This window comes from Hypanus sabinus, chromosome 21, assembly GCF_030144855.1.
Source record: "Hypanus sabinus isolate sHypSab1 chromosome 21, sHypSab1.hap1, whole genome shotgun sequence".
In the NCBI taxonomy this organism is placed as follows: Eukaryota; Metazoa; Chordata; class Chondrichthyes; order Myliobatiformes; family Dasyatidae; genus Hypanus; species Hypanus sabinus.
Genome location: NC_082726.1, coordinates 31,133,285 through 31,160,411, shown reverse-complemented (window position 1 = coordinate 31,160,411; position 27,127 = coordinate 31,133,285). Strand labels below are relative to the sequence as shown.

The window sequence follows — 27,127 nt, the reverse complement described above, 5'->3', positions numbered from 1 at the left end:
CGACCATAAAAATTGCTCTCTGTAACTCAATGTGGGAACTTGCTTTGTATAAATGGCGGCCAATCTTGCTGGCAGCTTTTCAAGTTATCATTGGCACTGAAGTATTTGCAACATCCTAGGGGTGTGCTACTTTTATAAATAAATTCCCATCCATCAACTCAGCAGCAACAGATATTCCTGCACCCCACTCTCTAACAAACCTTTGTGTATTTCTTAGATTTTCTGGCCAACTTGCTCTTGTTCTTTTATGGAAATGGAATCAAAAGAGTGAGAGGCCAAACTTCTCCATTTTTGAAACATTCCCCCAAATCACTGTAGCCATTTTTCGTAGATCTCCCTTGTTTTTAGAATCTATCCTTACAGCATACTCTTCATTCTAGCCACAAATCATTTCCATCAAGATTTCGATTCAGATGAGTTTATTGTAAGATACACCAGAGTGCATTGAAATTTCTTGCCCCAGTGAAGCTCTGGTTGTGTTCAGTCCAACAGTTGCCATGGTGACAAAACTGACACTATTCCAACTCGGGAAGTCAAAGTTCGGAGTTCAGTTTTGGTGTCCTCTGTAAGGAAGTTTGTTTGTCCTTCCTGTGTGCATGTGGGTTTCCTCCGGGTGCTCCAGTTTCCTCCCACAGTCCAAAGATGTCCTGGTTAGTAGAATAATTGGTCATTGTAAATTGACCTGTGATTAGGCTTGGGTTAAATCAGTGGGTTGCTAGGCCTGAAGGGCCTGTTCTGCACTGTATGTCTAAATAAATAAATCATTTTATGTTCCTGTAGATGCCTTTTGATTTGTACTGCATTAAACTATCAGGTCTTGAATAAACTTCTAAATGATGCCCATCATTAATCTTCTTTCCTATCCTGTGTACTTTCAGTTTCAGAGGTCATCAAATATCAGCAATCAAACCTTGGGTGTTTGTGTCACCCTTTAAGTGAAATAGGAGGAGAAGGCCATTGGATCCCTCAAGCCTGCATGCCATGCAACAAAATAATATTTGACAAGATCTTGGCCTCAACTTCAGTTTCCTGACTGTGTTGTGTCCTATTCTGCTTGTCTTGGCTTTAGTCCAAAATATGTTTGTCTTATCCTTGAATATTCTCAGTGACTCTGCCTCCATGTGTCTTTAGGGTAGAGACTTTCAAAGTCTCAAAACACTCCTGAGAGAAGAAATTCCTGCTTATCAGTATAAAATGTGCATAAAAAGCTACGCCCACTAATTTTAGATTCCCTTTCAAGGGGAAAAGTCCCATGAAGCATCCCCAGAAATATACATGCCTCAGTAGTATCACTTCTGAAATCATAGCCTCTACCACCAACCAAAACAGGGCTGGCACGTATGTCACTAACTTCAAGCTCCCTTCCAAGTCACACATCATCCCAATCTGAAAATACTCTATATTACCATCCCGCCATTATCAAAGTCTAAATCTGGGAACTCCCTCTCAGCAAGACTTTGGGAGCCCTGTCAGCAGGACAGTCATGGTTCAAATAGGAAACAACTAAATGAAGGGCAGTTAAAACTGACCAAAAGATGCTGGCCTTCCCTGTCAGACTGAAATCCCCAAAAAAAATTTTATAGAAAAGCCCATTCCAGCTGTAATAACTTGACGTTCAGGTGGTGCTCTGAACATGTGGCATGATATAGTATAATGCAGATAAAAACAGTTCCTCAATTTGATTGTTATGCCTGTCTGAGGAATCTGCTGTCACTGACCCTGGTTGAGGTGACTATATATATATTTATTAGTTTTGTGTGGTGTTTATTTCATGCACCCAAGTGTGCTTTTCCATTCCAATTGTGTGCTTGTGTGGGAAGAGTTAACCTTTATTACGTCTTTACCTCTGGTCCCTTCCCTCTCCTAGTTTCTGCAAGCTGGAGACGTACTTTGAACTCAGTTGCTCCACCTGTTACTATGCCACACAGAACTGTATTTACATGTGTGAGTGTGGTAATGAGCTGGTTGTGTTACTGGTCAAACAATAGTTCCAATCCTGCAGCAGTAATTTAAGAATCTGAATGCATTTGTCAGAATCAAAATAAGGTTAAATATCTCAGGCCATATGTCATGAAATTCGTTGTTTTACTGCAGCAGTAGATTGCAATATGTACATAATAATAAAGACAATAAGTTACAATAAGGAATATATATGAAAAATTAAATAAGTAGTGCAAAAAGTGAACAAAAATAAGAAAAAAATAATACTGAGGGAGTGTGCCTGGGTCCATTCTGCATTCAGAAATTAGGTGGCAGAGGGGAAAACGCTGTTCCTGAATTGTTGAGTGTGTTCCTTCAGGCTCCTGTATCTCTTCCTTGATGGTCGCAATGAGAAGATATAATGTCCTGGGTGATGGGGCTCCCTAATGTTGGATGCTGCCTTTTTTGAGCCTTTGCCTTTTAAAGGTGCCCTCGATGCTGTGGAGGTTAGTGCCCATGATGGAGCTGGCTGAGTTTACGTCTTTCAGCAGCTTTTTTCAATCCTGTGCAATGGTCCCTCCACACCATTTAGAATGCTCTCCATCATACATCTGTAGAAATTTGTGAGAGTCTTTGGTGACATGCTACATGTCCTCAAACTCCTAATGAAATTTAACTGCTATCATGACTTCTTTAATTGCATCAGTATGTTGGACCCATGATAGATCTTCAGTGATATTGATACCCAGGAACTTGAAACTGCTCACCCTTTCCATTTCTAATCCCTCTATGAGGACTGGCGTGTGTTCTCTTGTCTGACCCTTTCTAAAGTACACAATCAGTTTTTTGTCTCATTGACATTGAGTGCAAGGTTGTTGTTGCAACACCACTCAACCAGCTGCTATACCTCACTCCTGTACACCTTCTCCTCACCGCCTGAAGTTCTGCCAATAATAGTTGTGTGGTTGGCAAATTCATATATGGCATTTCAGCTGTGCCAAACCACAGTCATAGGTGTAGAGGGAGTAGAGCCGTGGGCTAAGTGTACATTCTTGAGATGTGGCAGTGTGGATTGTCAGCAAGGAGCAGATGTATTTCCAGTCCACACTGACTGTGGTCTCCTGGTGAGGAAATCATGGATCTAGTTCTCAAGGGAGATAGTGGGGCCCAGGATCTGGAGGTTGTTGATTAGACCTGTGGGTATGATTGTGTTAAACTCTGAGCTGTGATCAATAAACAGCAGTCTGACATAGATTTTGCTGTTGTCCCTGTGGTCCAAGGCCGAGTAGACGGACCTTCTATGGTGATAGGCAAATTGCAACAGGTCCAAGTTCTTGCTAAGATAGGAGTTGATTCTTACCAGGTCCAACCCCTCAAAGCATCTTGTCAAAGTAGATGTGAGTGCAACTGGGTGATGGGCATTGGTCATTGAGGCAGCTCACCCTGCTCTTCTTGGGCACTGGTATGATTGTCACCATTTTGAAGCAGGTGGGAACCTCTGACTGCATTAGTGGTACTATGTGAATGCAGATTGTTTTTGAAGTAAGTCTAAATGGTCATATCTTGTTTTGTACTTTCAGAAGCTGTGGAATCTTGACCAAGCATCTTAGGCTTTGTGTCTAATCATTTAGCATGGCATACCCTGGCTACCCCCCATCTGGCTATCCAGCCTATCCTGTAAGTACTTTGGTTATAAATACTTCCAATAATCAAAATACACTTTATCCATGTGATCTCCTTTGCCTCTTAAGACCCTTGCTAGGAAAGAGACCATGTTGATAAGGAAGTGAAAATCTTCCACTTAGCCTGGATTCATTCAGCAATAGTTTATTCTGACACCAAAAAAAATTATTGCAGGTATTAACCCTCAACAATGATGGTCAGATGAGTACAGAGAGAATGAGTATTTACTGACAAGTACCTTTATTGGCTTAGTTAACAAGCACATGAATTTATAAAACTAAATATCTCTGTCCATACTCACTCGATTTCCCTGACCCTCCATGAACAGTCAAAGAATGGAAAATGTAATATCCAAGGAAAGGAGTCTACCCTTGTCAAACATTCCTCGTGATCCTGATGTAAAATCCACGTTTCCTATATGGGGTCATCCACTTCTGCGATGGTTGGTCTCCACAGAGTTGTCGCTGTCTATACTCCCAAAATCCTCTGTTCTCATCCTTTTCCTTAGCAGATCAATCTGGTATCTTTCAACTTTGTTGGCTCAAGCTCATCTACTTGACCTGCGTCAGCTTCTCATTAGAATTGGCCCAAGGCTCCAAGCAATATTACCTTTTGGCTCTTTCCTCCTTAGGTAATCTCCTTTTTTCTTTCCAACTCAGATTGGTTCAAACTAGTCCAACCAGGTCAGCCAAACACCGGGTGCAGACCACCAAATCACAAGCTGTTCCTTCTATACAATAAACAACTTACCTGAAAATGGTCTCAGGTTTACCATGTCTGCAGAAAATTCATATAGTCCATGTTCACGTACTCTGAATAAGCTATCCCTGAGCTGAAAAAGCAGTTCACAAAATGGCAGCTACAAGAAGATTCTCACAAAATGGCAGCCTCCATTCCTGCGATCACATAGCAAGAACAAACACATTTGCTTTGTCTTTTTCCACTGCTCTTGCCTCATTCCTGTGCGTGAATTGCGTATTTTAATTCTTTCAAAATGAAATTCTGTTCTTCTCTTTACCTTGACAGAACAGCTCCCCATTTATATACTGTGGTATAGGGAGCCAGAGATCCCTGGTTTCTCCCAGCCCAACTGAATGTGTTATGCACCTGGCAGCACAATTGCCCTCAGTATAACTGGACTGGTCAGTGGAGGAATTCAGTTGAACGAGCTCGTTGGAGTCTGCATCAAGGATGGAGAGTGGAGACTGAGTTGGATTCTCCCACAATGGCCCTTCACTATACACTTCACTCTGACTGACTGGGGTGTGACATTATTAATCTAACATATCTTCATGAAGTTGTTGTGATATGCCCAGCTTTATTTGCCACGTCGATGCTGTTTAGACAGACAGCATTCTACCTCACTGCATTGATGTCCTGCTAATTCCTTACCTGGCTTATAAGTGCTGACTGAATTCAGAAGTGTCCGCCTGATAACTTCCTTTCAAGGACTCAGCAACTCATGTTCTCAGAATTATTTATCTAGTATTATTTTTGTTTATTTGTACAGTTTTGTCTTTCATGTATTGGTTGTCAGTGTTTGTGTGTGGTTTTTCATTGACTCTATTGTATTTCTTTGTTCTACCATGAATGCCCACAAGAAAATTAATCTCAAAGTAGTATTCAGTGACATATATGCACTTCTATAATTGACTTGAAACCTTGACCTTTTATAATCTCTTCCTTTTCAGCATTCACAATTATATGTCAGTTTCTGAAGTGCAGTGTCAGGCATACAAACTGTGTAGACTGATGGTAACAAGGTTGTCAGTACTGGGATACCAGCCGGGGAAAGGACACTGATAAGGTTACTTATTGTTTCAGTGACTTTGGAGATCTATGTAGGGGGAGCATTGATAGACTGTTTCAGTGCCTGTTGAAGGTAGACCAGGTCTCAGAACTATCTAGGGGGTCAGGAATCACTGTTGTCCAGTAGATTATGTGTTCTGTTCAGCTCTGAGGTCTTGACCTTCAACTTCTCTTCCCCTGGGCGTGTTAGCAGTTGAATTTGAAGTGGTATTCAACAGTTTTTCTTGATTAATGGGAGTCAGAAGCTTTATGAGATTAAAACGAAGCAATGTGTAGTAGCTGGTGCTAGTCTCAGCTTTTTTCTTGGAACTGTTGGACAGTAAATTTCACATCCACTGTTTCTCCATATGAACAGAGTTCACACTGATTTGGGAGCAGCACTTACCACTGGAAGGAGAAACCTGAGGAAGACCCCCGCTTTACTTAGATGTACTTTGCTCACCAGCTCCCAAGCCCAGCTGTATATTCAACCGCATCCCTGGTCCCTGATTCCGACGGTACATGGAACTGTGTTCCTGATCCCTGGTTCTACTGTAAACAAATGTGTTCCTGGTCCCTGATTCCGGCTGTACACAAAACTGTGTTCCTAGTCCCTAGTTCTACTGTACACAAAACTGTGTTCCTAGTCCCTGGTTCTACTGTACACAAATGTGTTCCTGGTCCCTGATTCCGGCTGTACATAAAACTGTATTCCTAGTCCCTGGTTTTACTGTACGCAAAACTGTGTTCCTGGTCCCTGATTCTACTGTACACAGAAATGTGTTCCTGGTCCCTGATTCTGGCTGTACACTGAACTGTATTCCTGATTCTGGCTGTACACTGAACCTTGTTCCTGGTCACTGTACACTGAATCGGGTTCCTGGTCCCTGATTCAGACCATACACTGAATCGTGTTCCTGGTCTCTAATTCTGACTGTATACTGAATTGTGTTCCTGGTCCCTGATTCCAGCTGAACACTGAATTGTGTTCCTGGTCCCTGATTCAGACTGAACACTGAATCGTGTTCCTGGTCCCTGATTCTGACTGTACACTGAATCGTGTTCCTGGTCCCTGATTCAGACTGAACACTGAATCGTGTTCCTGGTCCCTGATTCCAGCTGAACACTGAATCGTATTTCTGGTTCCTGATTCTGACTGTACACTGAATCATGTTCCTGGTTCCTGATTCCAGCTGAACACTGAATCGTATTTCTGGTTCCTGATTCTGACTGTATACTGAATCGTGTTCCTGGTTGCTGATTCAGATTGAACACTGAATCGTGTTCCTGGTTCCTGATTCTGACTGTATACTGAATCGTGTTCCTGGTTCCTGATTCTGACTGTATACTGAATCGTGTTCCTGGTTCCTGATTCCAGCTGAACACTGAATCATATTTCTGGTTCCTGATTCTGACTGTATACTGAATCGTGTTCCTGGTTCCTGATTCCAGCTGAACACTGAATCGTATTTCTGGTTCCTGATTCTGACTGTATACTGAATCGTGTTCCTGGTTCCTGATTCTGACTGTATACTGAATCGTGTTCCTGGTTCCTGATTCAGACTGAACACTGAATCGTGTTCCTGGTTCCTGATTCAGATTGAACACTGAATCGTATTTCTGGTTCCTGATTCTGACTATACTGAACTGTGTTCCTGAACACTGGCTCCATTGCAGTCCTGATCATGTCACTCTCTGAATCAGTCCACACACCCAAAGCACACTGGTCATCCATACACCAAACCACTGAAATCCCTGGCTTATCCCACATATATTGCAGATCTTCAACCATTGTCTGATGATACATAAGGGAGGGTTTCACCCCAATGATTCTGCACCATCCAATTACCCCATGTGACCATTTACCCTACTAACCAGTGTGTCGTTGTAAAGCGTGAGTTATAAAGAAGGCAAGACAGCCACTATACTTCATTAGGAGTTTGGCATGTCAACAAATGCACTCAAAAACTTCTGTAGATGTACTGTGGAGAGCATTCTGACAGGCTGCATTACTGTTTGGTATGGAGGGGCTACTGCACAGAACCGACAGAAGCTTCAGAGGGTTGTAAATCTAATCAGCTCCATCTTGGGTACTAGCCTACAAAGTTCCCAGGATATCTTCAGGGAGCGGTGTCTCAGAAAGGCAGTGTCCATTATTAAGGACCCGCAGCCCCCAGGGCATGCCCTTTTCTCACTGTTACCATCAGGTAGGAGGTACAGAAACCTGAAGACACACACTCAGGAATTCAAGAACAGCTTCTTCCCCTCTGCCATCTGATTCCTAAGTGGACGCTGAACCCTGAACACTACCTCACTTTTTTAATATACAGTATTTCTGCTTTTGCACATTTTTTAATCTATTGAATATACATATACCGCAATTGATTTACTTATTTTTTTTTCCTCTTCTAGATTATCTATTGCATTGAATTGCTGCTGCTAAGTTAACAAATTTCACATCACATGCCGGTGATAATAAACCGGATTCTGAACCCACATGGTCATGGGGCAAACATAAACACTTCTTACAGATAGCGGCAGAATTGAACACAGCTCACTGGTGCTGTAATAGCATTGTGCTAACCACTACACTACCGCGCTGCCCATCAAAAGCAATTGGAGAAAGGTGGTTTGGAATGTATACTTTAAACTGCAAGAGAGCACGTATTGAACCTGGTGATCAATATCTAGAACACAACCCTAGACAGGGTAGCGCAGACATTTAAAAACCACTGGTCACCCTGTTTGTATAAATCAAAGAGATTGAATGGCCATTCATCCCTAATTGTTCTGTGAACAGGAACAAACAAATTCCTTTTGAAATACCTGCCTGAGAGGGTCCCATGTTGGATTCAGTGCCCCTGATGCCATTGTCCACAAAGGCAGTTTTTGTAGTTTCTTCATGTACGTTATGTACTGTACACGTGCCGCCTGTGTGTTTGCACTCAGTGCCACCACCTTAAAAATATGTTCCAATGACGTGTGCGTCAACTAGGTGAAGTGGGTTTTTGCTTCAGTTCTGAACGTGACTTCTCTGTTTATTTCAGCAATCAGACGGGCAGCCTGCATATCCCCAGGGTGGTGGGCAGTACCCCTACCCAGCGGCTGGTGGTGGCGCCTACCCACCAGGAGCTGGTGGTGGAGCCTACCCGCCAGGGGTTGGTGGTGGTGCATACCCGCCAGGGGCTGGGGGCTACCCAGCGGCACCAGGAGGAGGCTACCCAGGGGCACCTGACGGGAGCTACCCAGCGGCACCTGGCGGAGGATACCCCCAGCCACCTGGTGGGAGCTACCCAGCGGCACCTGGCGGGGGCTACCCAGCAGCACCAGGAGGAGGCTACCCAGGGGCACCTGGCGGGAGCTACCCAGCGGCACCTGGCGGAGGATACCCCCAGGCACCAGGTTGGCCCTCTCAGGGTGCTGGGGGCACGTACCCAGCGGCAGCTTCAGGGGGATACCCTGCACCTCCAGGTAACCAACCCGGATGGGGAGCTGGAGGATCCGGATACCCCTCCTATCCAGCAGGTAAACTCAATGTCATGAGATTGCATTAAGGCGATAAGCTCCAGTGAGTTGCAGATATTAGTTTTGGTTCAAGCCTCTGGGAATTTTGCATGCCCGTGTACCAAAATCAAAGTCAGATTTTATGTCCCATGTCCAAGTTCAGGTGAATAAAGGAGGAGTCTGAAACTTGCTTGCAGCAGCGATAAAAGCACGTAGCATCAGATTAGACACGTATGCATGAGTTTGGTTGTGGTGGGAGAATGCTTATGTGGATGAGTGAGTGAGTGCACACATGAAGAGCTGCAAAGCCACCTGTATCTTCGCATTGTGAAAGTAGATGAGTATACGCCTGTGTCTCTAGAGGGAGGATATGTTTCCTTGTCTATATACTGTAACAACGTGAAGCAAAAGAAAAGGACTTTGTAGTTCAAGCTGGTAGTGAAACTATAAAAATCCATGTTAGTACTTTTGTGCTAAAAGAAGTGACAAATCAACTTATAATTCAGAACAATCTGCGCTGCGATGGAGTTCAGCCTCGCTTGTGACATTACAGGGAGCGGCCTGCAACTCAGAGACCCAACGAAACATGGAGATGGAGACGAGGAAAGTTGGAGAGAATGGAAGGAGTAGTTTTGTTTATAAATGGGCATTGTGGCTGAGGCAGTAAGAGTGTCTTTTACAGGCTGTCCATCTCTCATGGTGAATGAAGCACCCTCTCCTGGATTGACGGTGAGGAATCTCTCTGTTGTAGGTCCGGGCGGCACTGCTCCTGGAGCTGCTCCTGGCTACGGAGCCCCTGGCTATGGCGGATGTCCTCAGCCTGCTGGCCAAACCTACTCGGGAGGCGGGGCCCCACCTGCAGGTAATGAAAGGGAAGCACTGACAGTGTCGAAACACTGGAGCAACCTATCGTTCTCAAAGTTTTCATACAACTAACATTTTTTAAAAAAGGTGTTCATTCCAGCATTTTAAACTGCATTCTTAATTGTCACTTTTAAATGATTCTTGAATATCAGATTTCTGGAGTTGTGGAGGCTAAGAGACACCTAATAAAATATCAAGAGGATGGACAGCCAGTATCGCTCTGCCAGGATTGAAATGTTCAATAATAAAGGGCATTTATCGATGATGAGAGGAGGAAATTTTTGTAAGAAATGCTTGGGGCAACTTTTTTGTACATAGAGAGTGCTGGGTGCCTGGAATGCTCTGCCAGGGGTGACAGAGGCAATACAATTGAGGCATATAAATGTGCAGAGAATGGAAGAATATGCCATGTGCCGGTGTTAGTTTAATTAGTAGAATTAGTTCGGTACACTGTGCTGAGCTGAAGAACCTGTTCCTGTGCTGAACTGTTCTATGTTTTCTGTCATGTATTTTCCTGAATAGTTAATAGTCACTTGCAAATGGTCACTAATTTTATTTATGAAGGAAACCTGGGAGCAGTTTGTGAAATGACCTGCTAAAAGCAGTGATCTAATCATTCCCAGTATCTTGTAATATACCATCCAGGTGAATTCCTGCTCCCTCCCATTATAACATATCTGTCTCCTGCTTTATTAACCCATTATCCTCATCTACTGTTGTTCATTCCCCACACTTTAATACCTCATATGGTTGAACTTCAGTTTTCCTCATATTCCATGAGACCGTAAGACATAAGCCCATCGAGTCTGCTCCACCATTCCATCGCGGATGATGTATTATCCCTCTCAGCCCCATTCTTCTGCCTTCTCTTTGAAACCCCAACTAACCAAGATCTTGTCACCCTTTGCTTTAAACGTACTGAATAATTTGGCCTCCACAGCCATCTGTGGCACTAAATTCCATAGATTCACCACCCTCTTGCTAAAGAAATTCTTTTTCATCTCTGTTCTAAATGGATGTCTATATTCTGAGTCTGTTCCTTCTGGTCCTAGACTCACCCACTATAGGAAACATCCTCTCCATATCCCCCCTGTCAAAGCCTTTCAGTATTTCATGGGTTTCAATGGGAGAGAATCAGAAAACACTACTGCACAGAAGCAGGCCTTTTGGCCCATCTAGATCATGCTGAACCATTAATCTGCCTCGTCCCATCGACCTGCACCCAGACCATAGTCTTCTATACCCCTCCCAACCATGTACCTATCCAGATTTCTCTTAAATGTTGAACTGATCCTGCTTCCACCACATGTGCTGGCCCCCACACTCTTACCACCCTCAAAGTGAAGAAGTTCCCCTTAAATATTTCACCTTTCACCCTTAACCCATGACCTCTAGTTGTCTCACCCAACCTCAGTGGAAAAGGTCTTCCTGCATTACCCTATCTATACCCCTCATAAATTTGTATACGTCTATCAAATCTCCCCTCAATTCTAGGGAATAAAGTATTAACCTATCCAACCTTGCCCAATAACTCAGGTCCTCAAGTCCCTGCAACATTCTGGCAAATTTTCTCTGTTCTTTTTTCAATCTTATTTCAATGAGATCCCCCTCCGGCAAGTACAGGATCAGAGCCATCAAATGCCCCTCAATGTTAACCCTTTCATTCCTGGGATCATTCTAGTGAACCTGCTCTGGACCCTCTCCAATGCCAGCATATCCTTTCTTAGATAAGGGGTCCAAAACTGCTCACAATACTCCAAATGCAGTCTGACCAATTCTCAGCATTATATTCTTCACAACATCCAGAAGGTCCATTGTTGTGCAAAGACTGACCTGTTCAGTACTGCTGCAACAGTATACAAAGTACAGCATAGTAACAGTACATTCTGCTCAAATGTGCTTGAACCTGAAGCTTAGGCTAGGGCACAATCGGATGGTTACGTAAGAAAGTTTATTCACCTGCAAAGGGTAATTCTCTTTGAGAGAGTGTGTAAGTCACCTGATTCCATTGAATTATCCAAGTATCAATAGGGAAGGGAAAAATAATCTTTAAGAAAGTGTCAGCTGTATTGAACAAGTAACACTGCTCTGTAACCGTGCCAAGCCGAACTTACTGTGAAAGTTTAATTTCTCTCAGGTGGGTACCCGTCTGGACCAGTGCCTGGTGCAGGAGGTGTTCCAAGTGGCCCCAACCCAGCTCCTTCACAGGTACGTTACCAGTGTAACCCACTGCCCAGCTATCACCGGGCTACCCTTCTGTTGTATATTATGGGGATACTGTATCTAAACCTGCCTTTCTTATCAGAATCTGGCTTAATATCACTGGCATATGTGGTAAAATTTGTTGTTTTGGGACAGCAGTGTATTGCAATACGTAATAAAAAAATGTAAATTACAATAAGTATGTAAAAAGAATTAAATTAAATGAGTAGTGCGAATATGAGAGGAAAAGTAGTCAGGTAGAGTTCATGGATTCATTGTCTATTCAGAAATCTGAAGGCAGAGGGGAAGAAGCTATTCCTGAAGCATTGGGTGTATGTCACGAGGAAATCTGCAGATGCTGGAAATACAAGCAACGCACACAAAATGCTGGTGGAACGCAGCAGGCCCGGCAGCATCTATAGGGAAAAGCACTGTTGACGTTTCGGGCTGAGACTTGATGAAGAGCAAATGACAAGTTGTCGGAGGAACTCAGTGGGTCAGGCAGCATCTGTGGAGGCAGAGGGGTGACTGATGTTTCGGGTCAAGACCCTCCATCAGAACTGAGAGCTTAGGGGGAGTTGGTCAGTATGAAGAGATGAGGGGGAGGACGAGACAGAGGCCAGAACCAGACGAGCAGGGTGATGAAGGGCTGATGAAGCCAGATGGAGACAGGGATTGGTAAATCATATGGAGATACACAAGGCTGCAGGTGCTGGACTTTAATAAGCGTGGAAGGTGATAAGCGAAAGACGAGGAAGATGGAACCAGTGGGAAGAGGCCCATTATGTGAAGTGTGTAGGTGGTATGCAGATAGAATCAGGGGAGAGGAGAACAAAACTTGAGTAATAGGGGAAGCTGGGGGTGGTTTTGGGAGAAAGTGGGGGAGGGGCTGAGAGGACCTGGGTGAATCAGAAAGGGAAAGAAAGGAACACAGGGGGCAGGGATTAACTCAAATTGAAAATTCACTGTTCATACCATTGGGTTTGTCTAACCTCTGTGTTCCTCTCTCTCTTTGATATTGTACCAGTGACAATCCTGATGGAAACTCTACTGTGACTTAATACCATGTTATGACAGTCGTGTTCCCACTGGTACCGTACCACCACTCTGGTATATTGCGAAGCACCCCTCCCCACTTCTACAGTAACTGAGAGCTTAGGGGGAGTTGGTCAGTATAAAGAGATGAGCACTGTGTGCACTGTGTTATACCTCGGCATTCTTGACCTCACCAGTAATTTACTCCCAGTGTTAAATATTGGTTGGACAATGTCCACCAGTACTGTAACCCATATAGAACATAGATCTCTACCGGCCCCTGTTCAGATAACAGAATCCAGGTTCTGCAGGGTCACTGAAATGGTTCAGAGGATGTTTAACAGAGTGTAAGGGATGAGATGGAAATATCTATACCGTCTAGTGTGCCTCATTAAAGTCTGCAGGTGAGGAGAATGAGTACTCTATTTGTATTTGCTGACAGATTACACAATCAAAATCAAATAAAATCTGCTCTTCAATAATCTATGGTCCAATGCCATAATTTCCTTCAAGGAGGCATGATGTTTGTGATCCCTAGCAGTGTCTAACACATCACTACGCCAAGCATTGAGCTGTATAATTATCAGTATACTTGCTTTCTCTGGGTCATAGTTTGACCATTCAGTCTTAAAGATCATGAAGAGTAAGAGTCCCAGAACAGATCCCTGAGGCACAGCACTGGTGACTGACCTCCATGCAGAATATGACCCATCTACAACCACTCTTTGCCTTCTATGGGCAAGCCAGTTCTGGATTCACAAAGCAAGGTTCCCTTTGATCCCATAGATAGTGATTCCCCTCTCTCTGTATTGGCTGAAATGCACCCCCTTCCCTATGGCTTCACTCTTCCCCTGTTGCTGGAATCATTGAAATACACTCCTCATTGCTTTCACTTTTCCCTTATCTCTGTAATCTCCCTTGTAGTTTCGCTCTGCTTTAGCCTTGAATTTATGTTCTCTCTAGTGTATTCTAGTCTGCCCTCTCTTGAGGTTGTCTTTACTCTTTCTGCTCCCTCAATCTGAGCTCCAGCCTACTGACTTTTTTTCACAAATATCCATGTTAATTGATATTAGTAATCAGTTACATCGGTGCTGGTTCCTTAAAGGTGCAAATCTTGAGCATTCCATTCCTTGGTAACTTCTGTAAACAACCTTGAGGCAGTTTGACGATATTCAAAGTTCAAAGAACTTTATTAAGTATCAGATGAAGTTAATATTGGAGTTAATAAGACCATAAGACATAGGAGCAGAATTAGGTCATTCACTAAATAAATAGATATAAAAACAGTTGACATCTCAGGTTCGTGGCTTTCAATCAGAACTGGAAAACGTTCGAAACAAGAAAGTTTAATTTGTAGAGAGAGGGGATGGGTGGCGAGAGCACTCAGAATGACCCGGACACACCAACACCAACAGGTGGTCCAGCCCCTGAGAGAGGGTGACCGGTGCTTGTCAACACTGAAGGATGATCTGCCTGGAGGAGATGCAGGAAAATTGAAATAAAAGGAACTACTAAAATACTCAGAGGTTAGGCAGCGTCATTGGAGCAAGAATTGCAGGTTACAATCTTGCAGCAGAACTGGAGAGACTGGTTACTTGAAATTGTTGGATTTCAGCAAAGAGGCCTGATGACAATAAAGTACCACATTGCTAAGCCTCGAACTTGCTTGAGCTTTGCTGGGACAGTATAAATCCCCAAGGTCAGAGAGAGCAAAGTGAGATGGAGAATTAAAGTAACACAGAGATAGGAAATTCAGGGTTATCCACACAGACGGGATGGAATTCCTCGACATTTCTTGATCCATCCGTTAGGAACTGTGCCTGAGGAAAAGCAGGCATGTTCCGAGCCAAGGAGTCTTAGCTGCTGTCTGTACCCAGCGAGCATCCACAATGAAACAGGTAGCAGGCACAGTAAACCCTCCTGCTCATTCAGATTTCAGTGACGCATGAGCCCAGTGCCCTTGTTAGTCACTGAACTTGTGCGACACTTTCCATTCGAATCATTCCATTTAGCCCTTGGCCTCTCAGGAGAGGAAGATTTCCCTGCAGAATCTCTAGCCTTGCAAAGCTTTACCCCTGCATTCCAAGATCATGTTTTCCCACCCACCACAAACTGTAGTTTATGCGAATGAGGTCTGCCAACGCAAGGAGAGGTGCTTCAGGACTGAGAGAGGGTGATCAGTGCTTGGTAACACAGGATCAAGCCCAGGATCTTGGTAGTGTGAAGGGGCAGATCCCAGCATATTATCTAACCAAGGGTTTTGTGAACAGCATGGTGCTATGGTACCATATAGAAAGTGACCTTTCTCTGCATTGAGCTTACAACAGCTCTTTAACAGAGGGGTATGGTTATCCCAGTTCTCTTGGGACTTCTCCACTGTCTTATTTATATTTCTGCCCTTCAGATTGTATCAACAATTCCCTTTCAGAAGTTCATAATAGATCTGCTTCTATAGTCATTGCAGATCATGGCAACTTGTGGCATGTAAGAATTATGCCGCCTCTGCTGTTTTGCTAATTAACTTAAATCTGAGTCCTCATATAATCATTCATCCTGTCAGTGGAAGCAGTTCCTGCTTGTCCACTTAATCAAAATGCGTGATCATTTTGGACATTGGCACCAAATCTTCCCTTGACCTTTTCTCCTATTAAATTAGAACATTCTGTCCTCCTGCAAGGCTATTTAGTTATTTTTATTGAAGGCAGAGCTTGATAGGTTTTTGATTTGACACGGCATCTGAGGTTATGGGGAGGCTGGGGAATGGGGCTGAGAAGGGGATAAAAAAGTATGAACCATGATTGAATGGTAGAGCAAACTCAATGGGCCAAATGGCCTAATTCTGCTCCTATATCTTATTGTCTTATGGTTTTATCAGATTGTTAGATTTAGAGTCCTCAGAATAACCCAACACCTTAAAAGGAAAGGCCTGTGACATCAGGCTTTTATGTATTGGATGAGTGGAATTGGGTTGCATCATACTGAGTTTGAACAAGTTCTTATATTTTTGTAAGACCATATGACTCAAAACATGAATGCCAGCTCTCAGAGTGCAATCATTAGTCCTATTTCTCCATTATCTGCCTGCAGCCTATTTTCTCTCACATGCCTATCACCACAGCAGTTCTCCTGTTGCCTGGCTACACCAGGGGATTTAACCATCAATGGGATGGTTAAAGTCACTGGTACAGCACTGTCTGCTGCACCACTGTCGAGCTTTCGTTTAAAAAGACTGGGAAATCTTTGGTAGACCATACAGAGCCATTGGACGATGGGATTTAAACTCACAAAGGCTCACTGTGGCTGGGTAGGGATGGGCTACTGAGAGACCTTGAGGTAAGTCCTGCTTACATCAAGGGCTTCGGACAAAAATTTGATGATTGGAGGAAACTAGCTCTCTTTCATGGTAGGTTAGTTAAACCTGCAGTCAGTATCAGTAATTAATGACAAAAGGAAGTCTGCAGATGCTGGCCATTCAAAGGCTCTCGGCCCAAAACGTTCACAGTTTATTCATCTCCGTAGATGCTGCTTGACCAGCGGAATTCCTCCACCATTTTGTGTGTGTTGTATCAGTGATTAATGTAAACATGGCAATTAATATATTAAACCCTGCTTTGTGTATTTGATACGTTGAGGTTAGGAAAATCATGGATTTGACACAGAGCCAAGATACATTAGGACAGCCTTTCTCAACCTTTTTGCCCTGGAGGAACCCTTGAAATAATTTTCTAGTCTCAGGGAATCCCTGCATAAAAATGATTAAATTTACAGCTCACAATATGTTCGCATGATCAGTATGTTGTAGATATAATAATCCAGAAATAATTGTCAATGCTCTTTTTAGTAGAGAATGAATCTTCAGCCAACCTTTCTTAAAAATACAGGTAGTTAAGTTTAGCTTACCTTACTTGAAATTAATTTCTTTCTTTCCTTTTCATAAATTTCTGTTACATAACTGGCTTAAGCCAAAATGGGATTTAATTTTTCTAAAGGTAGGCTTGCTAGATTTAATTTAAGTAAAGGTTGTAAATTGATTTTAATTAATGCTATTTACAATGTGAAATTTTATTGACAATGTTGAATAGTAAATTTACTAAAAACCATAAGCCAAAGCAATATGAATAAAAAAAAACCTAAGATATAATTTTACACTAGACTTTGAAAAAAAATTTGCTTACTAAGTGACATGATCAGTCTCAAATATAGGCATAGCATGGGAAACCTCTGCTTGATTTTTGCTTCACAAATACTCAGTTCTAGGTCGAATTTGAGATGAGCACACACGGATTTCACCTGCAACTGAAATAGATGATTTCTGTCCTTGCTCTGGATGCTTGGTAAATAAGAAAAAGCTTGCACGCACATGTAAGAAGTTGAAAACTTTAGCAAAATGTTCATTGTTTTCCTATGATTGGCAGGATACTCTTCTTTCACAGAAATCCAGAGCTTGTCCAGGGCAGATCAGTAAATCTCATCTCAACTGCATGATCAGACTGCCCAATCACAAAGGTCTTCTTCTCTCAAAAGTCAAGTTCTCAGGCTGGGCAGAAGAGTCAGAGAAAGGGCCCCTTACCCAGTCATACACTTGTGTTAAAAGGGAGAAAAATACTGTTCAAACACGAGGAAATCTGCAGATGCTGGAAATTCAAGCAACACACACAAAATGCTGGTGGAACTCAGCAGGTCAGGCAGCATCTATAGGGAGAAGCGCTGTCAATGTTTTGGGCCGAGACTCTTCGTCAGGACTAACTGAAAGGAAAGATAGTAAGAGATTTGGAAGTAGGAGGGGGAGGAAAAAATGCAAAATGATAGAAGACCTGAGGGGGTGGGGTGAAGCTGAGAGCCAGAAAGGTGATTGGCAAAAGGGATACAGAGCTAGAGAAGGGAAAGGATCATGGGATGGGAGGCCGAGAGAAAAAGAAAGGGCGAGGGGAGCACCAGAGGGAGATAGAGAACAGGTAGAGTGATGGGCAGAGAGAGAAAGAAAAAGAAGGGGGGGGGGGAACAAAAAAAAACTCTAAATATATCAGGGATGGGGTAAGAAGGGGAGGAGGGGCATTAGCAGAAGTTAATGTTCATGCCATCAGGTTGGAGGCTATCCAGACGGTATATAAGGTGTTGTTCCTCCAACCTGAGTGTGGCTTCATCTTGACAGTAGAGGAGGCCATGGATAGACATATCAGAATGGGAATGGGACGTGGAATTAGAATGTATGGCCACTGGGAGATCCTGCTTTCTCTGGCATAGGTGATCAGCGAAACGGTCTCTTGTAAATCAGTCCTTGTAAAACCCAAGCTTTCATTGTGAAGACGGACTTTTTTGTCTTCTTTGTTGCTGTAGTGCAGCAAAGTAACTCCGAACATTGTAATTCTTCATCATTAACCATATCAGAATTGTTTGTAGGCTTAGACCTAGAATCCTCCTCTTCCATCTCACTCCTCCTTTTCAAAAGTCACCACACTGGCCTGTCTTTAGAATGAAAGTTTCCCTCCAATTTTCTACTACACTGGTAGAGATTATTTACTCTCATAAGTCAGTCAGTGGCACGTAAGGGGAAGTTGAGGGAGGTAATTTGGGAGAGAGAAGCTGACGTCACAGCCCAAGTTGGATGAGTTCATTCAGTGCTTGGAAAATGCACTTCACTCTGCTCATCAGCCTACCATCCTCCCCTCTGTGCAATACAGTGCTCACCGATTATCAATGGCCTCCCATATCTCGCGTCCAACACTGAGATTGGACTCAACCAAATAAACATGGTCCTACTGCGCACTGCCATACTGGGGCTGAGAGGCCTCTAACGAAAACACAAAATAACCTGCAGATGCTGGGGTCAAAGCAACACGCACAACACGTTGGAGGAACTCAGCAGGTCGGGCAGCATCTGTGGAAACGCTGACTGTTCGTTTCCACGGATGCTGCCCGACCTGCTGAGGTTCTCTGGCGTGTTGTGCGTGAGACCTCTAACGAGATTGCTGACGGGACTGCTCAGTTACTGCCCACCACTGCAAGCACGGTTCAAAAAACAATGTTCGTTTCTTCTTTCCCTGCCCTGTCACAGAACCCCAGTTGAGAAATCCTGTACTAGGAGGTTTACTATTTGATCTTGAGTGACTACAGCGTTACCAGATATCAGATAGGTTAGGGAGCACTCTGCGTGTCAGGGAGGCCAAACCGGGAGTGAAAACTTGGAGCAGAAGAGGAAGACATCACACGTTGCAATGTGAGATAATCATCTGCAAATTTAACTCTCTCTCTCTCTCTCTCTCTTTGGATGTACTGAATATTTCAAGCAGTACCTGCTGCAGGCTTTTGCTTACCTTTTACAGAATAACTGTTTTGCAGCTCACAGATGACGGTGTGTTTAAGGCTGGATGATTTGACTGGAAGAGTAAGCCATTTCAGTAATTTGCCTGTTCTCTCTCTGCCTTCCTTCGACACAGCCTTCAATGCCAAACATCGGAGGCTTGTCAATTGGAGGTGGGACACAGGGCACCGTCAAACCAGTTGCCAACTTCAATGCGCAGAGCGACGCTGAAATTCTGAGGCAAGCCATGAAGGGAGCTGGTAAGTCCCGTCGTGCGAGTAAACAGGAAAATCAGGGCACGAAAGGAGAAAACCTTCCCCTGCTCCTCCACTGGTGTCACTGTGACACAGTAGTTGTTACATTCATGTACAGAGTGGGAAAATCTGGTATATGCTGCCTTATACGTGGCTATCCTTGTGTGAATACAGAGTAAAAGTGTTCACGGTGCATAAACAGGACTTTCTGACTGAGTTTATCTTCACGCAGGGCTCCATTCACTTTAGTTACCCTTCCACCTATCTCTCACCTACCTGCCACCTCCCCTCTTTCCTTGCATATGTTTCAAATTTTCACTCCATCTCTTGCTGCAAGTTCTACATTCTCCTCACAGAACACAGAGCACAGAACATCACATCACCACTCAGACCCTTCGGCCCATGATGCTGTGCCAATCTTTTAACCTATTCTAAGATCCACATAATCCTTCCAGCCAACATAACCTTCCATTTTTCTATCATCCATGTACCTTGCTAGGAGTTTCTTAAATACCCATATTGTATCTGCTTTTACCACCACCCTGTCAGGGTATTCCACGCACCCACACCTCCCTGTGCAAAGAACCTACCTCTGATATCCTGTTGTCCCTTTCTCCATTCACCTTAAAGTTATGCCCTCTTATAATAGCCATTTTGAAAACCCTTCCCTCCTTTCTGCAAGTTAAAACATTCCATGGCTCTGGAATGGTTATCGACCTGAAAGATTAACTTTGTTTCTCTTTCCGCACACGGTGTCCAGCATGCTGAATATTTCCAGCTTGTGCTGGAGACGCAAGGGACTGCAGATGCTGGAATCTGGAGCCGAAAGCAACCTGCTGAAGGAGCTCAGCGGGTCAAGGGGATAGTTGATTAACATTTTCGCCATCCTCCGTCCTGTGTTGATATCAACTGTAGGTGCATGGGGAAGTCTGAGGACAGCAGCACATTGGGCTTCACTTGGCAAGGGCAGAACATTTCAATATAAACTGCTGAGCTCGTCGACTTCATTAACTTTGCCTCCAACTTTCACCCTGCCCTCAAATTTACCTGGTCCATTTCCGACACCTCCCTCCCCTTTCTTGATCTTTCTGTTTCCATCTCTGGAGACGGCCTATATACTGATATCTACTATAAGCCTACAGACTCTCACAGCTACCTGGACTATTCCTCTTCCCACCCTGTCTCTTGCAAAAAGGCTATCCCCTTCTCACAATTCCTCCGTCTCCACCGCATCTGCTCTCATGATGAGGCTTTTCTTTCCAGGATGAAGATGTTTTCCTTTTTTAAACAAAGGGGCTTCCCTTCGTCCACCATCAACTCTGCTCTCAAATGCATCTCTCCCATTTCCCGCACATCTGCCCTCACCCCGTCCACCCGCCACCCCACTCGGGATAGGGTTCCCCTTGTCCTTACCTACCACCCCACCAGCCTCCAGGTCCAACGTATAATTCTCCGTAAATTCTGCCACCTCCAACGGGATCCCACTACCAAACACATTTTTCCCTTTCTGCTTTTCGCAGGGATCGCTCCCTGCACGGCTCCCTTGTCCACTTGTCCCCCCCCCCCATCCCTTCCCACCGATCTCCCTCCTGGCACTTATCCTTGTAAACAGAACAAGTGCTACACCTGCCCTTACACTTCCTCCCTCACCACCATTCAGGGCCCCAGACAGTCCTTCCAGGTGAGGCGACACTTCACCTGTGAGTTGGCTGATGTGGTATACTGTGTCTGGTGCTCCCGGTGTGGCCTTTTATATATTGGTGAGACCCGACGCAGACTGGGAGAACATTTTGCTGAACACCTACGCTCGGTCCGCCAGAGAAAACAGTATCTCCCAGTGGCCACACATTTTAATTCCACGTCCCATTCCCATTCTGATATGTCTATCCATGGCCTCCTCTATTGTCAAAATGAATCCAAACTCAGGTTGGAGGAACAACACCTTATATACCGGCTGGATAGCCTCCAACCTGATGGCATGAACATTGACCTCTAACTTCTGTTAAGTTCCCCTTCCCTTCTTACCTCATCCCTGACATATTTAGTTGTTTGCCTGTTCTCCATCTCCCTCTAGTGCAACCCCCCCCCCCCCTTTCTTTCTCCTGAGGCCTCCCATCCCATGATCCTTTCCCTTCTCCAGCTCTGCATCACATTCGCCAATCACCTTTCCAGCTCTTAGCTTCATCCCACGCCCCTCCGGTCTTCTCCTATCATTTCACATTTCCCCCTCCCCCCACTACTTTCAAATCTCTTAGTATCTTTCTCTTCAGTTAGTCCTGACGAAGGGTCTCAGCCCGAAACGTCGACAGCGCTTCTCCCTATAGATGCTGCCTAGCCTGTGTGTTCTATCAGCATTTTGTGTGTGTTGTCAAAGTAAACAACTTTGGTTGTGCCTTAAATGATAAGGTTAGAAAGACTCTTGACAGTATTCTTTAAGATTACAGAGTTCATCACATATGCACGAGCACAGTGTGACAGCATTTGAAGGCACATAGCATCAGATGCACAACATTCTCAAGAAGAATATACATTACTCATACAAAAAAAAATCATAAATGAAATAATCCAGTAGGAACAAAGATAGCAAAACTTGGTATAATGTAAAGTGGTCAAAATTGTTATGATGTTCCCAACCTGAAGTAATGATAGGGGGTTGTACAGGCTGATTCAAGAACTGTATGTTTGAAGGGAGGAGGGTATTCCTGAACCTGGTGCTTAGTGTCTTCAGGCTGCTCTACCTCTTGATTAAGATGGGGGGGGGGGGGGGATCTTAAATGATAGATGTTGCCTTCTTAAGCTGGTACACCCTGAAGAAACTATCAATAGTGTGGAGGAAAGTACAAATGATGTATTGGGCTGAGTCCTTTATGTAGCTTTTTCCATTCCTGCACATTTGACCAGGATGCTTCAGAGCGAAATACTTTCAACAGTACATCTGTAGAAGAATATTCGGTGACAAGCCGATCCTTCTTAAACTGCTAGGAAAGTAAAGATGCTGGTTGCCTTCCTTGTGACTGCATCTATGTGCTAGGCCTGGGACAGATCATCCGACATGTTAGTGCCCAGGAAGTTAAAGCTGCTGACCCTGTCCATCACTGATCCACCGATATATGTTCACCCTGCTTCCCCCTTCCTGAAGTCAGTGATCGATCCTCTATGTTGCAGTAATCTCAGATTATTTCCTTAGTTGATGAGATGCCAGTAAAATGCAACAGAATTAAGAATATTACAGAAAGAGTTATTAGCTAAATAGTTCTTAGGTGCTTACAATGTGCCCCAAATCATGAAGAGCCTTGTTAAAGAAAATGCTAGTTGGAATGTCAAAGGGTGTGGAAATTAAATGGAAGAGTGATATAAGATTGTGTTAGACCATAAGAAGCATGGGAAGTGATGTAAATTTGACAGCACAGTATTAGAGAGTAAATGAAGTGAGCAGATTGGATTGATCCAGGCCAATCATGAAAAAAGTACTGGCATGAGATTGATAGACCAAATAGCTGTTCTGTATTGGTTGTGAGAAGTTATGCCAATGCTGTTATATGCTTTTGCAACATGGTTAATTTATTCTCATCAAATAAAGGTGTAAAAAAGCATAACAACTCTGTTTTGCAGGGACCAATGAACAGGCAATTATCGATGTGGTTGCCAATCGCTCCAATGACCAAAGACAGAAGATTAAGTTAGCATTCAAGACCTTGTATGGCAAAGTGAGTTTTCAGTTACTAGTTTTCTACTAGATGTGCAATGATCCTCACTGAATCACAGACACTGACAGTAACAGGGATAACATACCTAAGCCTCCAACTTTCCATGGGGCACGGCCCAGACACTCTGACACTCACTGTGAGACCGTTCTTTGCGTACAGACTATCAGAGGGAACAGTCAGATGGACACTAATTCACTGGTGTGCAGTCCCAAGGAACCTGACCCTCGCTGGGGTATGGTATCACAGGTGCTAATTTACAGAAGTTCAGTACACTCCCATTTCCATCCCTCCCATGTTCTCATGCTCTCTCCACCGCCTCTCTCTCCCACCTCTCTTCCCCTCCCCTCTCCTCCCCCACCTCTCTCCCCCTCCCCTCCCCTCTCCCTCCTCCCCCACCTCTCTCCTCCTCCCCTCTCCTCCCCCTCCTCCCCTTCCTCATCCTTCCCCACCCTCCCCTCAATCCCCCTCCACCCCCCTCATCCTCTCATCTCCCTTTCCTCATTCCCCCTCCTCATCCCCCCTTTCCCTCCCAGGATTTTTTTGGCGTTTTAACATTTACAACACCTCAGCCTACAAAACACTCCTTCGGAGTTATGTGTCAGTCTGGAGTTCCTGTTAGAGTGAAAGCCAAGGCTGGCAGGATTAGAGAACCCTGGTGATAAAGGATATTGAGACTCTGGTTAGGAAAAAGAAAACAACTATATGACAGATGTTAGTTGCTCGGACCGACTGAATCCCTTGGGGGGGTCTAAGCAATATAGAAGTTCATTTAAGAGACAAGTTAGGAGGGGGAAAAAGAGGACATGAGATAGCTTTGGCATGTAAGGTAACAGAATCTTAATAAATTCTACAAAAATATTAAGAGCCAAAGGATTACTTGAGAGAAAATAGGATGCCTTAAAGAGCACTGTGGTCATCTATGCGTGCAGCAGGAAGGGATAGGTGAGATCTTAAAGGAATATTTCTCATCTGCGTGTACTGTGGAGAAGATCATACAAGCTAAGGAATTAAGGGATGTCTTGAAACATAAACACATTGCAATAGAGGAGGAGCTGGCAATCTTCAAAGTGTATTAAGGTGGATGAATCTCTGGGACCTGACCAAAGTATCCAAAGACTTGTTGGGAAACTGCAGAAGCCAATGGGTGAGGTACTAGACGACTGGAGATAGTCTAATGTTGTGCTTCAAGAAAGACTGGATGGACATGTCAGGGAGCTACAGTGAGCCTCAGATCGGTGGTGGGAAGGTCATTGGAGGGGATTCTGAGAGACAGGATCCACTATCATTTGGAAAGACAAGGACTGGTAGGGATGGGCCCCATGGCTTTGTGTGCATGAAGTCGTGTCTCACGAACTTGAATGAATTTTTTGAAGAGTTGACCGACAGGGTCATCAAGGGTAGGGCAGTAATTGTGGTCTACATGGACATGAGAAAGTGTTGTTGAACAAAAGGAAATGGTGGTACAGGTATCATGGTTCTCTAAAAATGGTGAAGAAGATATTTGGCACATTTGTCTTCAGCGGTTGGAGCACCAAGTAGAAAAGTGAAGATGTCACATTACCTTGGTGGAACTGGCTACCAGGGTTTAGGAAGGATGTCATTGAGCTGGAAAGGATGCACAAAAGATTCAGAATTATGTTATTGGAACTGGAGGACGTGAGCTGTTAGGAGAGGCTAGATAGGTGAGGACTTTCCTCCCTGGAGCATAGGAGGCTGAAGGGTGACCTTATAGAGGGGCATAGGTAAGGTGAATGCTCACAGATTTTTTTAACCAGGGTAGGGTAATCTAAAACTAGAGGATGTAAGTTTAAGGGGCGAGAAGAAAGATTAAAAGGGATCTGAGGGGCGATTTGTTCACATGGAGGGTAATGGGTACGTGGAACGCTGCAAGAGGAAATGTAGAGGTGGGTATAATGATATTTTAAAGACATTCAGATATTTACGTGCATAGGAAAGATTTAAAGGAATGTGGGCCAGATGTAAGCAAATGGGACCAGCTCAGGTACACAGCTTGGTTGACCTGTTTCCATTCTGTCTAACTCATTGACTCCAGAGTAAGTATTGCAACCTTCTGGCTGCAGATGGCACTAACCCGGCATCACAAAGACATCTGAAATGGGAGATTCCTTAGCCATTATAAATTGCCCCTAGTGTACAGCAGTGGTAGAATCCAGGGAGGTTGATTGGACTTTAGGGAGAATAAATGGGTTTGGTGTATGTAGATAGATGCTTGAGAATTGACATGGACCTAATGTGTTGAGGGTCCTAATTCTATTCTAACTGTGATTTACTTTTTCAAGGATTTGATCAAAGACCTGAAATCAGAACTTAGTGGAAACATGGAGGAAATCATTATCGCCCTGTTCATGCCTACCACCTACTATGATGCTTGGAGTCTCAGGAAGGCAATGGAGGTACTGTTGGTTAATCTGCCATTAGTAATGACTAATAAAACTGGGGAAAGACACTGAATGCCAAAATTCAGGTTATTTCATTCTACTGTTCTCTCTGTTTGGTACCTGCATGTCGTTGGAAAGACTAGCATGAATTACCCCTCCCTATTGTACCTTGAAGGGTTAGTGTCGAGCAACCTTCTTCAGCCTCTGCAGTTCCTCTGGTGAAGATCCTTCCACAGTGCTGTTGGAGGAAGGGTTCTGGGAATTGGACCGAGCAATGATGACGGATCAGTGATTGCTTCCCAGTGAGGATGGTGTGTGATGTGGAGAGGGTGCTGCAGGTGGTCCCCATGTAACAGAGGTTTCAGGTTTAGGAGGTGCTGCTGGAGTAGCCTGGGTGACTGACTACAGAGCATTTTATAGACGCACAGATGCAACCCCTGCTTTGCTGGTGGTGATCGGAATGAATACTTCAGCTGGTGAAAGGGATGTTATTCAAAGTTGCCTTGGATGGTATTGGGCTTCTTGAGAATCATTGCCTATATAGAACTCCTGACTGTGCGAGTTAGAAGAGGAGTCACTTGCCATAGGAAACCCAGCCTCTGAATTGTTCTTACAGCCAGAGTATTTATGGCATTACTCTCACCAGCACCCTGGGAGTCACCAGAGCAGAAACTCTGATGACCTCCAGGGTCCTGGTGGGAGTAATGCTATTGAATATTCTTGGTCATTCCTCTTGTAAGTAGATGCAGCATTTTGGTGAGAAAAAGTAAGTATTGTCATGGTGATGTAGCCTTACTTGATGCCTGACTATTGGGAACACATGGGTCATGGTTCACATGGCATTGTTGGGGGGGGGGGGGTAGGGGGGAAACAAATTTTTGTGGGCAGCAAAATTTGACATGGATGTTCTGAAGTCCCTGCTGATTGGCGGTGGTGATGAAAGATCTGTGTGGATAAAGAAGACCACACCATGTCCAAGTTGCTACCAGGTGGCAGAAACTGGTGAGCAACCTTTGACTGCAAGAGGAGGCATTTGAGGAAGACTAAGCAATGGCTGCGGACAGCCAGGAGATGCCTCCATTGCAGTTAGGTTTCTCTCTCCTGTAGAGCGTGAGCTGCCCGTTGTGTACCCATGGACCCCTCAGCCCAGTATATCCCTGACGAAGGGTCTCAGCCCAAAACGTCGACAGCGCTTCTCCCTATAGACGCTGCCTGGCCTGCTGTGTTCCACCAGCATTTTGTGTGTGTTGTTGCTTGAATTTCCAGCATCTGCAGATTTCCTCGTGTTTGCCAGTATATTCCTGTGGGGCCTTCCCATCAGTGGGTGTCATGGACCCAGATATGCCTGATGAAGGAATGAATTTGTGTCTGGGTTGCTCTCTGGGACTTCGACGAAGAAATCTTCAAGTTCACTGGCCTCACAATTATTCAGTTGCCATTGGGAGAGCTGGACAGAGAACGTGTTGATGA

The 27,127-nt window shown here is 44.2% G+C and overlaps 1 protein-coding gene across 1 annotated transcript in view; it reads left to right on the top strand.

The window, feature by feature from the left end:
* LOC132378917 (annexin A7-like) overlaps positions 1 to 27,127 on the top strand; it is a 77,620-nt gene that overhangs the window by 17,191 nt on the left and 33,302 nt on the right. Inside the window, exons 2-8 of the mRNA XM_059946233.1 lie at positions 3,501 to 3,597; positions 8,439 to 8,916; positions 9,647 to 9,757; positions 11,897 to 11,967; positions 19,434 to 19,557; positions 23,164 to 23,258; positions 25,559 to 25,672. Coding sequence (XP_059802216.1) covers positions 3,553 to 3,597; positions 8,439 to 8,916; positions 9,647 to 9,757; positions 11,897 to 11,967; positions 19,434 to 19,557; positions 23,164 to 23,258; positions 25,559 to 25,672 — 1,038 coding nt within the window. The 5' untranslated portion in view covers positions 3,501 to 3,552. The remainder of the gene's footprint in view (positions 1 to 3,500; positions 3,598 to 8,438; positions 8,917 to 9,646; positions 9,758 to 11,896; positions 11,968 to 19,433; positions 19,558 to 23,163; positions 23,259 to 25,558; positions 25,673 to 27,127) is intronic.